Genomic DNA, 16,402 nt, shown 5'->3' on the forward strand with positions numbered 1-16,402 from the left:
GACGAAATGTTGCATCGCTCTGCCTTTTCTATAAGTATTTTAGTGGTGAATGCTCTGACGAACTGCAATCACTTGTGCCCCCACGACGTGAGCACCCTCGACAAACCCGACAGGCTGCTAAATCCCACCCCCACACTGTAGAGATCCCTAGATGTAAAAGATCTTTTTACTCCAATAGTTTCTTCCCGAGAACCGCTAGACTCTGGAATTCCATTCCAGGTCCCTGCTTCCCCAACAGTACTGACGTGCAGAAGTTCAAGTGTAACGTGAACCGACATCTTGCTGCCAAATCCCTACATAATACCCCAGTAGTTGTTGCCCCTGATAGTAGCCCCTTACACCAAAGTGGCAATTTGCCTTGTTTGGGGTGAAAATGTAAAAAAAAAAAAAAAAAAAAAAAAAAAATTTCATTATATAGTATTATTATGAATCAAATTTACTGAAAATCTTAATTATTAAAATTTTCGAATAGAAGGCTGTGTCCATATTATTTTCCTTCAAAACACTTTAAGATACGCCAAAAAACATTGAAATCTGGCGAATATTTATGAATTGATATTTGATGTAGTGTTATAATTTCACAGAAATCGGAGGTATCTGTATTTTTATAAATAACTTCCACTCCCTTTCCACCTCCTTTAAATAAAACTACATTCAACTAAATGTAGCCCACTATTTCAACATTTACACCTAGCAGATGGCTAATTAGTTTAAGAAGTAAATTCTGTACATAGAAATATGTACAGGGTGGAACGATATAATTGTCGACCAAGAAAAGACAACAGGATTCCATTTCCGTTTGATGGAAACCGGTTTTCTTTTTTTTTCGTTACGTACCATATCCTAGTTGGTCAGTTGTGTCCAAATCCCAAGAGCAATAGGAGGCTTCTATCATGTCTGAAAGTGACACAATGTTCAATGAACGAGATCAGAGATGTGTCGCTTTACAACTCATGCTCTCTACTGTTTCAACTTATGACAACAGGACCATTGCCAGCACCCTTAAAATGTATCGCTAGATTGCCACGAGTAACAGGGACGTACCCAGGGTGATGAAAACAAAGTTTCTGGCCATGGTTATGGTTTTTGGTGTGGTTTCAAGTGAGGGCCAGTTCATGCCACCTAACATCTTTGAAGTCAGCTTGAAAGTAAACACCAAAGTGTACCTGGATGTGCTGAAGAGTGATGCAATCAGGTGGCTACTGACATACTCTGGGTATGGCAGCAGGACTCGGCGCTGGCCCACAAGTTACCACGATTACCTGAATTGATTTTTTCAATAAAAGTTTTAAAATAAAGCTGTAGTGTTGTTTTCTTTGGGGCGACACTTTCATCGTTCCACCCTGTAAACATATTGCATACCTAATTTTTATCGTTCCACCCTAAAAACATATAAACATATATCCATGCCTAACTTTATGTAGATAAAAATACTTGACAAATTTTTACTTCTTTAATTTAATGACTCATTTATAAAATTTATTTTATTTGTGTTTTTTATTAGGAATATACCGCTTATCAAGACCCAGTGACTACTCGAGGATAAGGGTTAATGAGTGATAGGGGAGATGATTGGTAATGGTGAAATTGGGTAGAAACTTATAATTAAATAGGACTGCTAAACAAGAATTTGTTTACATTGGATTTGAAAACAAACATTTCATAGTGTTGTGGCCCTGTTTAGGGAGTCACAATATTTAGGTGAAAGAGTCCTGATGTTCACTGTGAGCAGTTAAACTACGCGTGTGTTCTCGATATTTATTTGTTTCACCATGAAAACAAAATATGATACAAGGTCGTTTATCAATGTGGGAGAAAACCAGCTCCCCCAAAAGGAAGCACGCTGGCAGTGTGCAAAAATAAAATTGTTTTAATATAGAAAAGTTTCCCCCTCCATTGACTAAGAACAATTTAACTTGGGTGCAGCGTCAGAGGAGACACCACACCCGGCCACCAGGTTGACCGAGAGGAGAACTACGTGTGTGCTGTCTACCCGACGGCAGAAATGTCTGGCTTACATAGTGCCAGACGAATCTATACTATCATAGATATAGGGATGTTAACTACACCAGAACATTTAGTCAGCTGGGAAGCAATTCAATGGTATCGTGTTCCATAGACGGACAGTTCTAGGAATGAAGCTTTGCTCATAGAATTTCTATTTTAATTTTAGGCGCAGATAGATAGCAAAGGAAATTATTGGTTGTAGCTAGACGAGTGTTTACCGTAAATGTTTGTTTTGTTACAAAAAAACTATGAATGACATTCATATTTACTCATGTACTTCTCTCGTAAGTTCTAGATATGTTTTCGACTGTATTCTAAAAACAGGCATAATTGGTTTAATCCTGTGATTTATCATATTTGCTAATATTCTTAATATGATATTTAGGTAAAAATGGCATTTTAGGTATATAAATTAAAAGATTTAACTTAAACCATGCTATTCCTTTATAGTGTATTAAGTTGGTGCAAAAATAATGTCATTTTTTTAATCAGATATATATAAGTCAAAAAACGACATTATTTTTGCACCAACATAATAGTTCACATGATTAGAGACAATGTATAACAGTAACACAATATTACTGGATATAATTGTCAGCTGTAATCTTTAGAATAACAAGAAACAAGTACTTGTTACAAAACCTATTGTGAAAAGGGTACTCTTGCAGAATTTGATCCAGATCTTCAGAATTACCCATCAATTATGGCTCAAGCTGGACTGGCAGTCACTGGACAAGCATTGTTCAAATGTTGAAACACTAAATAGATATTTTTTGTTTTTATGTAAAAAATGTAATTTTTAATTATTTTTTGGGTGATAGGAGGTATTTTTCCTGTTTATTTTTAATATTTTTTGACAAAAAAAATTTATAAATTTTTGTGAATTTCTTTTCTTGTACTTTCACCTAACAATTTATGGTTTTCATAAAAATCATTCATCCTTTCTTATAAAAAACAATTTATGCTGACAAAAACGTTTACTGCCAATTTTCTTACACAAAGCGTACAATTTTTTTACACAAAAGTGTAAGTTTTTTTGAAAAAAAAAACTGTACTTTCAACTAACAATTTACAGTTTAAAAAAAAAGCATTAATTTTTTCTTGAAAAAATACAAAAATTTTGTTGATAAAAAATTACAAAAAAAAAAAAATAATAAAATATAATAAACAATACAAAATTCAAATTTTCTTGAAAAAAATATTTAGTAAGTTTAAGGTAGGTCTTGTTATTTTTTATTTATTGTATTTCTATTTTTTCCGGTTTGTTTTGAAATTCGTCTGCATCTATTATTTCACTTGGTTTAATCCAGTGACTGCCGGATTAAGCTGAATCATAATTGACAGAAAATCACAAGGATCCAGGTCAAATTCTGCATGAATACTGTGAAAAGTAATTTCATGGAGATAGGACGAGAAAAGATTTTGAGATCTGCTAAACTGCCTGCACAATGTGGATGTCTGGATCGTATGAATTCACAAAGTGCTACTGATGAACAAGTACCGTAAAGAAGATTCTGCCTCCTAATCTGGTCAACGATCGGATGTTATACGAGAACCTGGCAAGTTATGATGACGAATGAATAGTTCCAGTGTAGCTGTCGGGTCAGGTACATCAATAAAAAAAGCACGTTCTTGTGTTAAGTTCTATACCTCCAAAGACCCAATGGCTCTCTCTCAACTGACTGCTGTGATATTTTCTGTAAAAATACTTTGATTTATCAATTTTAATGACCGCTGGATCTCCATTGGCATCTATACCACCAATTTCGTCTCTTAATTTATGCCGTCTCTTAATTTACGCACCTAAAATGCACTTTTATCATTATTTGTTATTCTTGACTGTCATTCTTATCATGGTTGTCTCGGCCATTTTACTCCAAGACCTTTTTAAGTTTCCTGTTATAGATGTAATGAATAAGTTTTAAAAAAATTTAGAACTTATTCTTTTATTTTATCCATATTTCATGTCTTTTCAGTAAAGTGTATCAATTAATTTATTATCAAGAAACTTCCTCGAACTCACAAACCTTCAGGTAGAATTCACTTTAGAATATCTTTTAACATAAACGTATTTATTCACTTGACCATGTGCCCTGTAGGAAAATTTTAGATGTTTTTTAGGAGGACAAGGAAATGGAAGAAATATTCTTCTAATATGAATATTTACGTACACTTCTTATTCATGTTTAATGTGCATATTGTAATTCATGAATTGTTGCTATTACTATTGTTGGGTTAGTTATATTCTGTTGGATAATACAAATCCAGACTTTTCTTTCCAAAGAAGTCGAATAATGGATATTTAATAAAAATAGTATACACACAAAAACTAACCTAAAGAATAAGCTGACGTACTTATCATATTTTGACCTTACTGTTTTTCTATAAATTCTTGCCCCATGATTTCTTTCAAGAAATATGCACCCAAAACAGTTATGTGCATGTTTTTGTACAGCTCGAGCGTCAACTCCTTCACTAAAATGGACATCTACATTTTTTTGTTTATCATAAAAAGTTGAAATTGGATTAAATTGATTAACATCCATTTAAAAAAATCTTCAAATGTACATCTGTTGTTTTCAATATCAATACATTAGGCACTTTCTAGCCCATTTATCTTATAGTTAAAACTAGATTATTTCTCTTTCTGGCGAGATTTTCAAGGTGTACAGACGCACTCCACTGATGCCTTCCTGAACATGCTTTACTCACAACTATAGCTGAAGCTTAAGTTATCATTTTTATTTTATTTCCTCTGATATGGACTGTCAAGGAAAGTTGGTGAATGGTCGCTGCCACACTAATCATATTGGACTTCCACATGAAAGTCCATGTCGATTGATGAGAAGCATATGGTTAGATCAAGGCTATGTTATTATACCAGAATCTGAATACGGATATGTGTGTATTTTGTTGTTGAAAATGTAAAGGCAGCAAAAATACTATGCTCAAGCCAGTTAATTTTAAGGCAGAGAAATTTCCATAGACAGAGTTTTTTTCCAGCTCTAAAATTTACTGTGGACTTGGCTCAAGCCAGTTAATTTTAAGGCAGAGAAATTTCCATAGACAGAGTTTTTTTCCAGCTCTAAAATTTACTGTGGACTTGGCTCAAGCCAGTTAATTTTAAGGCAGAGAAATTTCCATAGACAGAGTTTTTTTCCAGCTCTAAAATTTACTGTGGACTTGGCTCAAGCCAGTTAATTTTAAGGCAGAGAAATTTCCATAGACAGAGTTTTTTTCCAGCTCTAAAATTTACTGTGGACTTGAAAATCTTCAGTTAACGAAAAGAGAGGAAGAGAAATTGATTAATCAGTTTTCGATTTCTGTTTTGTTTAAGTTTGCTGGTATATAAATTGAACAAATGATTATTTGGTAAAATGAGGCTCTCACCTCTGACCACTATGACTTTAATAACGATAAAGGGCAAAGATGAAAGAGATGCTATGAACAAGAGCAACACAGAAAAACAATAGATAACACAAGGTTTTCATTTTAGATCTACCTACCACATAGAAAGCCGTCCATGATGTCAACACAAAGTTCATGGACATGGCGATCTTGACAGACACGTTTAATAGTCATCTATGTAATATTCTGCTTGTTTCCACCTTAGTCTGTATGTTTTGCTTTGAAAAAGGCCAAATACAATTTTTGAAGGCAAAACTGCTTCAGAAAAAGCCAATCCTGGATAAGAATATGAGAGTGATCTCCCTTTGATTTTCGAATATCATTATAATAATAATAACACATGATCATTGCTGTAATGGCGTAATAATAACACATGATCATTGCTGTAATGGCGTGAGAAAGAAACTTATAGTAATTTCGACATACAGTAGTTCTTCACTGAAGAAAGGTTATTGAAATGTTACAGAAAGAGGGAACATTCAAAAGAAACAGGGTACAAAAAAGAAGAACATTGTCTGCTAAGAGGTGTGGGACTGAAGGAGTAAATTAAAGATTATCTTTTTACAATGTGATTTTATTATTTCTATTGAACTGTGTAGCACAATATTACTTTCTGAGTATTTTTTTTTTACTTATTAATTTATCTCATTTGGATCAGTTCTATAATTAAAATACAATGGACACTATTTTCATAGAAATATTAATAGATTCAGGTTTGCTGACAAACAGCATCTTTGTTGACAGAGTGAAACCAGGTTTTCTGGAAAAATCACAACGGGAGCATAACCTGTCTTAACCCACCCAGAAGCCCAACCTGTTCCAATAACTACATAACCATAACCAGCATAACCAAGATCAAAGTCAATACCAGAAGCAGCCACCAGTCCAATCAGGTAGAACCGTCTGGGGAGGAAAATTATCTCCCCAAAGAAGTAGAAGACATATGTCTATTTCTAATTGATAATGGGAGAGGGCCTTGTCATGGTGTGTCAGATTACAGCTTCATGAAGAAGAAAGAGTTTATTTTTATTAATAAGATTGAACCCGACACATACTTATTTTTTCAAAACGACATATTATTATCAACAGTGAATTATACAGATTGATGTAGAAAGCACCATGGAATTTCTACGGAGATCACAAGAGTAATATATATATATATATATATATATATATATATATATATATATATATATATATATATATATATATATAAACGAAAGAAATACGACATTCTTACCGTATCTTCAGCCATATTATTTATTTTGCCGTTGTTTCTTCCTATGACTGTTCTTCCATCATCTAAAGCAATTTAAAAGGATAAATAATTATATAATCGCTAGTTTCAATCGATATAAAAATGAAATAGGCACACAAAAATTAACCGTTATACATCCAAACTAAATGGCTTGATTATTAATTGCAATCCAAATTATGATACTTATGTAGAGAAATCTCTCCTCTCTCTCTCTCTCTCCACCTCTTTCTTTCGCCTTCTCTCACCCCCTCTCTCTCTCTCTATATATATATATATATACATATATATATATATATATGTATATTGTATATATATGTCCTTTTATCTTTACATTTGTATAATGTTGGCGTTTTCTTCTCTTTTGACGAGAAGAATTTAGCTTCGAAATGCTATGGTCTAAAGAAATTCCTCCTTTATTCCTCTTTCTGTAACCCTTATTGACTTGATATCGTAAAAAAGTTCATAATGTAACTTTACTCTTTATCTTCTTAACTTTCTCTCTTTCTCTCTCTCTCTACATATATATATGTGTGTGTGTGTGTGTGTGTGTGTGTGTGTGTGTTTGTGTCTGTGTGATGTTTGTGTGTTTATAATGCCTATAGAAAGAAAAATCAGAGAATCTACATAAAATTTGTACAAAGCAAAAATAGAACTCTTTCTCCTCAACGCCACAATTTGTACCATCTCCTTTTAACTTAAACTGTAATTCTAAATGCCAGTTATCTCTCTTTATCAGCTGACAAAATCTCAACACCTGTTTTCCCCAAGACGTACTTATAGACGCGACTCACCTCATATGCAAATTAATACCATATATATCTGTAAAAGTCTGAGGACGCTACAGACGGCCAAAAAAACGGCCGTGTAGCCGAAACAATAATGTAACTTAACAGAAAGATACGGTAATAAAAAATAAAACGCATATTTGCTCTACAACAGTATTGAGCACTTTCTTCAGTTTTTATTAATTACCATCTCCACTATACATATATATATATATATATATATATATATATATATATATATATATATATATATATGAACAAATGATTAATAAAACATGTTAAAAGACATCTTGAAAAAGAGTTAAAAACATATTTAATTTTAAAAAAGGAAACACAAGATAAATGGATAGTCCTTAATATAGTTAGATAGTTCATATTATAAGCTCTATTCCCTTTTCGGTTTTATTGAGCTTTTACATCTGGCTGAGTTTATTTTACTTGTAAATATTAACTCTTTAATATTTATAATATATTTTAAGTTTACCATTTTGATTACCTTGGTAAACTTATTGTAATTTTTATTATATATATATATATATATATATATATATATATATATATATATATATATATATATATATATAAATGTGACATCTACAATCGAAAGTTTTTCCTTTCTTTTTCCTTCCCTGATCCAGTTACATGACATAGAAGACAGAAGAGCTGTTGCTTGTGTAAGTCATATTATTACTTTCTCCACAAATCTAAAAGTGTGTTCTTTGATTAACTTTACTAGGGAAGACAATGGAAGTGTTTCTGAATCTCTAAGTTCTTTTTACTGAAAATCGCTCCAGACAAGGCATGAAGCCACTTGATGTAAGGAGCTAAAAAATAGTACTTTAAAATTAAAAAAAAAACTTGCCAACGATAAGTGTTAGATGTATTAGATTCCGACACAGAAGACAGCAATTCTTCTCGCGTTGTCAAAAGCTATACTCATGGAACGTGAGGACCTAATAAGGGAAGCGAGAGTTACGTGTCGGCTGCTAAAAGTGAACCTAAGATTCGCTTTCTGCTCTCCTTAAATGAATCTCTTAATGGCTATGAAGGCATAACTCCCTTAAGAACTTTAAATAAATCCTATTTTTATGGAATTTATATCATATGTAAAAAATTTTCTAGGGAAAACAATGGAAGTGGTTCCTAATTTAGAAGTTAGGAACCACTTCCATTGTTTTCCCTAGGAAATATTATATATATTATAATATATAAGCTTTTTTTTTTGAGTCCCCTCCAAAATTACGGAAACCTTCTTTAAAACTTCAAATGTATCCTATTTTGATTGAATTTATATATTATATGCATAAAACTAGCAGACTGCCTGGCGTTATTGACCGGCTGTAAAATATGCATAAATATTATATTTTAAATCATGCACAAACTGAGACATGTGCATGTGAGGTTTGTGTTTTTTTCTTAACAGTTCACTTTTTGTAAGTAAAAAAAAAAATACTTGACCTGAAATCGAAACTTAAAGACAGTGAATCAAGTACGATAACCATTAGGCCAGCGTAACACATTCTTAAAAAAGTGTTTTAAACCTACTTATTATTAACATAAGGTCACGTGAACGATTCACGCATGCGCAATCTTGAAACAGTTGACAAACAGATAAAAATCCGACGACCCCCTCACGTACCAATTTTTCAATTTTTATCCATTAGCAGCCCGTTTTTCTGGATGAAAACCAGTTTAAAAGGTTACCGCATGCCTAAATATGCTATATACTAAATTTCAAGTCTGTAGATCAAAAATTCGTTGAGTATATAGGTTGAGAATTGGACACACACACACACATATTCTCACTTTTATTTATACAGTATAACCCCGGGATACGTTTTTTCTAGTTACGATGTAGAATACGGTGTTGTTCTGGACCATTGTAACTGTATTTGCCCCACCTTACGGTATTATTTATAATGTTATTTGATTCTATACATGTGTATAATATACTTTATTTTATGTACTGCATAAAATTTTGCTTAGGCCCCGCCATACGGCGATTTCACCTGATGATCCCAAGCCCGGAACGGATTAATGCCGTATCGTGGAGTTCTATTGTAGATTATCTGGGAAAGATAATGAAAGTCGTTTCGAATCTCTACGTTACCCTTTATATACCAAATATCTATGTGCCCCTCCCACCCCTGAAGTGACTCATGGTGACAAAACTCCCTTAAAACGTCAGATACGTTTATCTGATCTTAAGAAAATTAATAAAATATAAACGATAATATCTATACACATCATGATTAATAAAATTAATAAAATATAAACTATAATATATATACACCTTATGATTAATAAAATGAACAAAATATAAACTATAATATATATACACCTTATGATTAATAAAATTAATAAAATATAAACTATAATATATATACACCTTATGATTAATAAAATGAACAAAATATAAACTATAATATATATACACCTTATGATTAATAAAATTAATAAAATATAAACTATAATATATATAATCTTATGATTAATGAAATTAATAAAATATAAACTATAATATATATACACCTTATGATTAATAAAATTAATAAAATATAAACTATAATATATATACACCTTATGATTAATAAAATTAATAAAATATAAACTATAATATATATATACACCTTATTATTAATAAAATTAATAAAATATAAACTGTAATATATATACACCTTATGATTAATAAAATTAAAAAAGTATAAACTATAATATATATACACATTCTGATTAATAAAATTAAAATATATAAACTATAATATATATATATATACCTTATAATTAATAAAATTAATAAAATATAAACTATAATATATATACAATAAGTCTGTGTGTGTGTCATGAGTAAGTTGTTGGAATCCATATTAAATAAAGAAATAGTCAACCACCTCAACAGAAACAACCTTCTTAGTGACATGCAATATGGTTTCCGCTCTGCAAGATCTACAGCATATGTGCTAACGGTTATATCACATAGGATTAGTGAATCTTTTGACAAAGGTTTCATTTCCAGGGCAATTGCTCTTGACATATCTAAGGCCTTCGATAAGGTATGGCATAAGGGCCTACTTCACAAGATTTCCAGCTACGGTATTACTGGAAATGTTTTCTCAATCATTAAATAATTTCTCTCTGATAGGCTCATAAAAGTAGTGGTTGATGGTCAGAAATCAGAGGCCCACAGTATTAATGCTGGAGTCTCCCAGGGGTCCATCCTGGGCCCAACTCTCTTCCTGATCTACATCAATGATCTCCCAAAACACATACCTAAATCATTCGTTGACATCTATGCTGATGACACGACCATCTATGGCAACACATAAAATACATAAAATATATATACACATAATATATATACACCTTCTTTACAAAAGGGCGTAAATAACAAAGTTCTCTCTAATTTTCTCTCCTCTGATCTTGAGCACGTGGTACAATGGGGGAAGAGGTGGCTGGTCACTTTTAATGCATCCAAAATCAAGCTTCTATCTTCTATCAACGCTCTGATCCCCATCTGGCATCAATTGAAATGGATGGCTCTCGTCTTGGGGAGGCTCCATGTTTTGACAAGCTTCTGGGTTTGACCTTTACTCCTGATCTGAAATGGAACACATACATCAAATCTGTTGCCAGGGACGCTGGGAAAATGGTGGGATCCTTCTACCACTCCAGAAGATATCTCACTACTGATGCAATTCTCTATCTGTATAAAAGCCAAGTACGTCCAAGGATGGAGTACTGCTGCCACATCTGGGCAGGAGCTGCTAAAAACAGCCTATCCTGTCTTGACAGAGTACAAAATAGACTTCGTGGTTTATTGGGGATGCCCTTTTCTCTTCCCTGCAACCTCTCTCTCACAGAAGGGACGTTGCGAGCCTGTCTTTGTTTTATCGTTATTTCCATGGCAGGTGCTCGTCTGAGCTCCAATCTCTCGTCCCCCCCCCTCGCCAATCTTTCACGAGCAACACCCGCTTGGCTGAAACTACTGTCAATAATTTTCCCCATTATCTATCTGTGCCTAAATCCAAACGTAGATTCCATGAGCAAAGCTTCTTTCTTAGAACTGCACGCCAGTGAAACTCTCTGACGCTTGCCTGTTTCCCACCTGACTACAACTTGGACGTCTTCAAGTCCAACATAAACAAACTCCTGACAAACCGCCCCCTTCAGTAATACACTCTTTCAAAACCCTCAATACTAATGATTACTAAAATACTATCTCATTGATTACTGTACACGCAATAACCTTTATCCCTGAGTGGCCTTCGGGCCTTGGTAAGTGGTGACCCCCATGTAAAAAAAATATATATATACACCTTATGATTAATAAAATTAATAAAATATAAACTATAACATATATACACCTTATGATTAATAAAATCAATAAAATATAAACTATAATATATATACACTTTATGATTAATAAAATTAATAAAATGTAAACTATAATATATATATACACCTTATGATTAATAAAATTATTAAAATATAAACTATAATATATATATATATATATATACACCTTCTGATTAATAAAATTAATAAAATATAAACTATAATATATATATACACCTTATGATTAATAAAATTATTAAAATATAAACTATAATATATATATACACCTTATGATTAATAAAATTAATAAAATATAAACTATAATATATATACACTTTATGATTAATAAAATAAACAAAGTATAAACTATAATATATATACACCTTATGATTAATAAAATTAATAAAATATAAACTATAATATATATATACATCTTATGATTAATAAAATAAACAAAGTATAAACTATAATATATATACACCTTATGATTAATAAAATTAATAAAATATAGACTGTAATATATATACACCTTATGATTAATAAAATTAATAAAATATAAACTATAATATATATATACATTCATGATTAATAAAATTAATAAAGTATGACCTATAATAGATATAGACATTATGCTTAATAAAAAAAAAAAAATATAAACTATAATATATATACACCTTATGATAATTAAAATTAATAAAATATAAACTAAAATAAATATACATATACCCCTCATTATTAATACAATTAATAAAATGTAAACTATGATATATATATATACACCTTATTATTAATAAAATTAATAAGATATAAAATATGATATACATATATACACCTTATAATTAATAAAATTAACAAAACATAAACTATAATATAAAGGACTCTAGTTTAGAGTTTTCGGATATTTCAGCTGCTTCCGACTACATCGGTTGTGAAACGTAAGGAGGGGGAACAGCAACAACATCTGAAGGTATAAATTATATACGTCTTCTTTACTAAACATCTGAAGGTATAAATTATGTACGTTTTATTTACTAAACATCTGAAGGTATAAATTATGTACGTCTTCTTTACTAAACATCTGAAGGTATAAATTATATACGTCTTCTTTATTAAACATCTGAAGGTATAAATTATGTACGTTTTATTTACTAAACATCTGATGGTATAAATTATATACGTCTTCTTTATTAAACATCTGAAGGTATAAATTATGTACGTTTTATTTACTAAACATCTGAGGGTATAAATTATATACGTCTTCTTTATTAAACATCTGAAGGTATAAATTATGTACGTTTTATTTACTAAACATCTGAGGGTATAAATTATGTACGCCTTCTTTATTAAACATCTGAAGGTATAAATTATATAGTCTTCTTTACTAAACATCTGAGGGTATAAATTATGTAAGTCTTTTTTACTAAACATCTGAAGGTATAAATTATGTACGTCTTCTTTACTAAACATCTGAAGGTATAAATTATGTACGTCTTCTTTATTAAACATCTGAAGGTATAAATTATATAGTCTTCTTTACTAAACATCTGAGGGTATAAATTATGTACGTCTTTTTTACTAAACATCTGAGGGTATAAATTATGTAAGTCTTCTTTATTAAACATCTGAAGGTATAAATTATGTACGTCTTCTTTACTAAACATCTGAAGGTATAAATTATGTACGTCTTCTTTACTAAACATCTGAGGGTATAAATTATGTAAGTCTTCTTTATTAAACATCTGAAGGTATAAATTATGTACGTCTTCTTTACTAAACATCTGAGGGTATAAATCATGTACGTCTTCTTTACTAAACATCTGAAGGTATAAATTATGTACGTCTTCTTTACTAAACATCTGAAGGTATAAATTATGTACGTCTTCTTTATTAAACATCTGAAGGTATAAATTATATAGTCTTCTTTACTAAACATCTGAGGGTATAAATTATGTACGTCTTTTTTACTAAACATCTGAAGGTATAAATTATGTACGTCTTCTTTATTAAACATCTGAAGGTATAAATTATGTAAGTCTTCTTTATTAAACATCTGAAGGTATAAATTATGTACGTCTTCTTTACTAAACATCTGAAGGTATAAATTATGTACGTCTTCTTTATTAAACATCTGAAGGTATAAATTATGTACGTCTTCTTTACTAAACATCTCAAGGTATAAATTATGTACGTCTTCTTTATTAAACATCTGAAGGTATAAATTATGTACGTTTTATTTATTAAACATCTGAAGGTATAAATTATGTACGTCTTCTTTATTAAACATCTGAAGGTATAAATTATATAGTCTTCTTTACTAAACATCTGAAGGTATAAATTATGTACGTCTTCTTTACTAAACATCTGAAGGTATAAATTATGTACGTCTTCTTTACTAAACATCTGAAGGTATAAATTATGTACGTTTTATTTACTAAACATCTGAAGGTATAAATTATGTACGTCTTCTTTATTAAACATCTGAAGGTATAAATTATATAGTCTTCTTTACTAAACATCTGAGGGTATAAATTATGTACGTCTTTTTTACTAAACATCTGAAGGTATAAATTATGTAAGTCTTCTTTATTAAACATCTGAAGGTATAAATTATGTACGTCTTCTTTATTAAACATCTGAAGGTATAAATTATATAGTCTTCTTTACTAAACATCTGAAGGTATAAATTATGTACGTCTTCTTTACTAAACATCTCAAGGTAATAATTATGTAAGTCTTCTTTATTAAACATCTGAAGGTATAAATTATGTACGTTTTATTTACTAAACATCTGAAGGTATAAATTATGTACGTCTTCTTTATTAAACATCTGAAGGTATAAATTATATAGTCTTCTTTACTAAACATCTGAAGGTATAAATTATGTACGTCTTCTTTACTAAACATCTCAAGGTATAAATTATATAAGTCTTCTTTATTAAACATCTGAAGGTATAAATTATGTACGTTTTATTTACTAAACATCTGAAGGTATAAATTATGTACGTCTTCTTTATTAAACATCTGAAGGTATAAATTATGTACGTCTTCTTTACTAAACATCTGAAGGTATAAATTATGTACGTCTTCTTTATTAAACATCTCAAGGTATAAATTATGTAAGTCTTCTTTATTAAACATCTGAAGGTATAAATTATGTACGTTTTATTTACTAAACATCTGAAGGTATAAATTATGTACGTCTTCTTTACTAAACAGATGAAGGTATAGAAGATTTTAAAGTTGGTAATTTCAGTTGAAATAATTTCATTACGTGTTAAACTTATGCTGATAGTTGAGTACAAACAGTTTCTATTCATTAGTCGCCCCCAATGACAAAATGAGTCTTGAGGTCGTTTTTAATGTGGGAAACATCCAGTTCCCTAAAAAGAGGCACTCTGAATGGAACAAAAATTAAAAATTGCTTTAGCCGGAAAGGATTTTCCCTTCACTTACAAAAGTGCATTCTCTCCCACGAGTTGTTTAAAGTAGTGATTATTCGATATGAAGAATGTGTACGTTGTTATGACTACCATATTTTTTTGGGATGATGATTTTTTTGTCTCGCGTCTGGACTGTTGATGTTTTGCTTTCTTTCTTTATATAGTGTGGAAATCGATTCTAAGTTTTAACAACAAATTTTCAACAGTTTCTTCGTTTTATTAAACTCTTCCTCTGGAAAGCTAGAAGTGATACCTTAATAGATGTAATGTTCCTCTGAAATCATCGGATCATTTCTGCATTTGAAAACTTTCTCAAAATTTCTTATGGCAATAAATATTTATTATAGCAGTAAACATTCTTAGATCATTTGTAAACATTTATGCAGACGACACCACAATCTATGGCAACACTTCCAAAGACAACAATGCCCAAGATCTTTTGATTCTATCTCTTCTGACCTTGAGAACGTGTGCAATGGGGAAAAAGGTGGCTGGTTAATTTTAATGCATCGAAAACTAAGCTTCTCTTTATTCATCAAAATCGCTCTGACCCTCATCATACCTCAATTGAATGAATGGCTCTTGTCTTGGGGAAGTTCCATGTCTTGACAAGCTTCTGGAACTGACGTTCACTACTGATCTGAAATAGAACACATACATCAAATCTGTTGCCAAGATCATTGAAAAAATGGTGGGATAACTCTACCGCTTCAGCAGGTATCTCACTGCCGATGCAATCCTCTATCTGTATAAGAGTCAGGTACACCCCAAAATGGAGTACTTTTGTATATATCTAAGCAAGAGCTGCTTGGCATTCCCTATCCTGCCTTGATAATTCAAAACCGGCTTCAAAACCTAGTAGATGATGTCTTTTTCTCTTCCTTGCAACTTGTTTCTCACAGAAGAGACGTTGTGAGCCTGTCTCTGCTCTATTGTTCTTTTCATGGCAAGTGCTCGACTGAACTCCAATCTATGGTCCCCCTTGCCAAACTTTCACAAAAAACACTCGACTAGTTACAACCACTATAAACGATTTTCCCCACTCTCTATTTGTGCCTAAATGTAACCGCAGATTCCATGAACAAAGCTTCTCTCCCAGAACTTTTCATCCGTGGCACACTATTCTGCTGGCCTGCTTCCTGGTTGAATACAACATGGTAGCTTTCAAA

The 16,402-nt window shown here is 31.2% G+C and overlaps 1 protein-coding gene across 4 annotated transcripts in view; it reads right to left on the reverse strand.

The window, feature by feature from the left end:
* The window catches only part of LOC145243959 (uncharacterized), a 125,908-nt gene that overhangs the window by 45,490 nt on the left and 64,016 nt on the right, over window positions 1-16,402 (reverse strand). For all 4 annotated transcript variants that reach the window (XM_080107087.1, XM_080107088.1, XM_080107086.1 and 1 more), the window contains one exon: window positions 6,656-6,717. In XM_080107087.1, the coding sequence (XP_079963213.1) occupies window positions 6,656-6,717 (62 nt within the window). The remainder of the gene's footprint in view (window positions 1-6,655; window positions 6,718-16,402) is intronic.

Source organism: Euprymna scolopes, chromosome 22 (assembly GCF_053919585.1).
Source record: "Euprymna scolopes isolate OS-2025 chromosome 22, ASM5391958v1, whole genome shotgun sequence".
NCBI classification, from domain to species: domain Eukaryota; kingdom Metazoa; phylum Mollusca; class Cephalopoda; order Sepiida; family Sepiolidae; genus Euprymna; species Euprymna scolopes.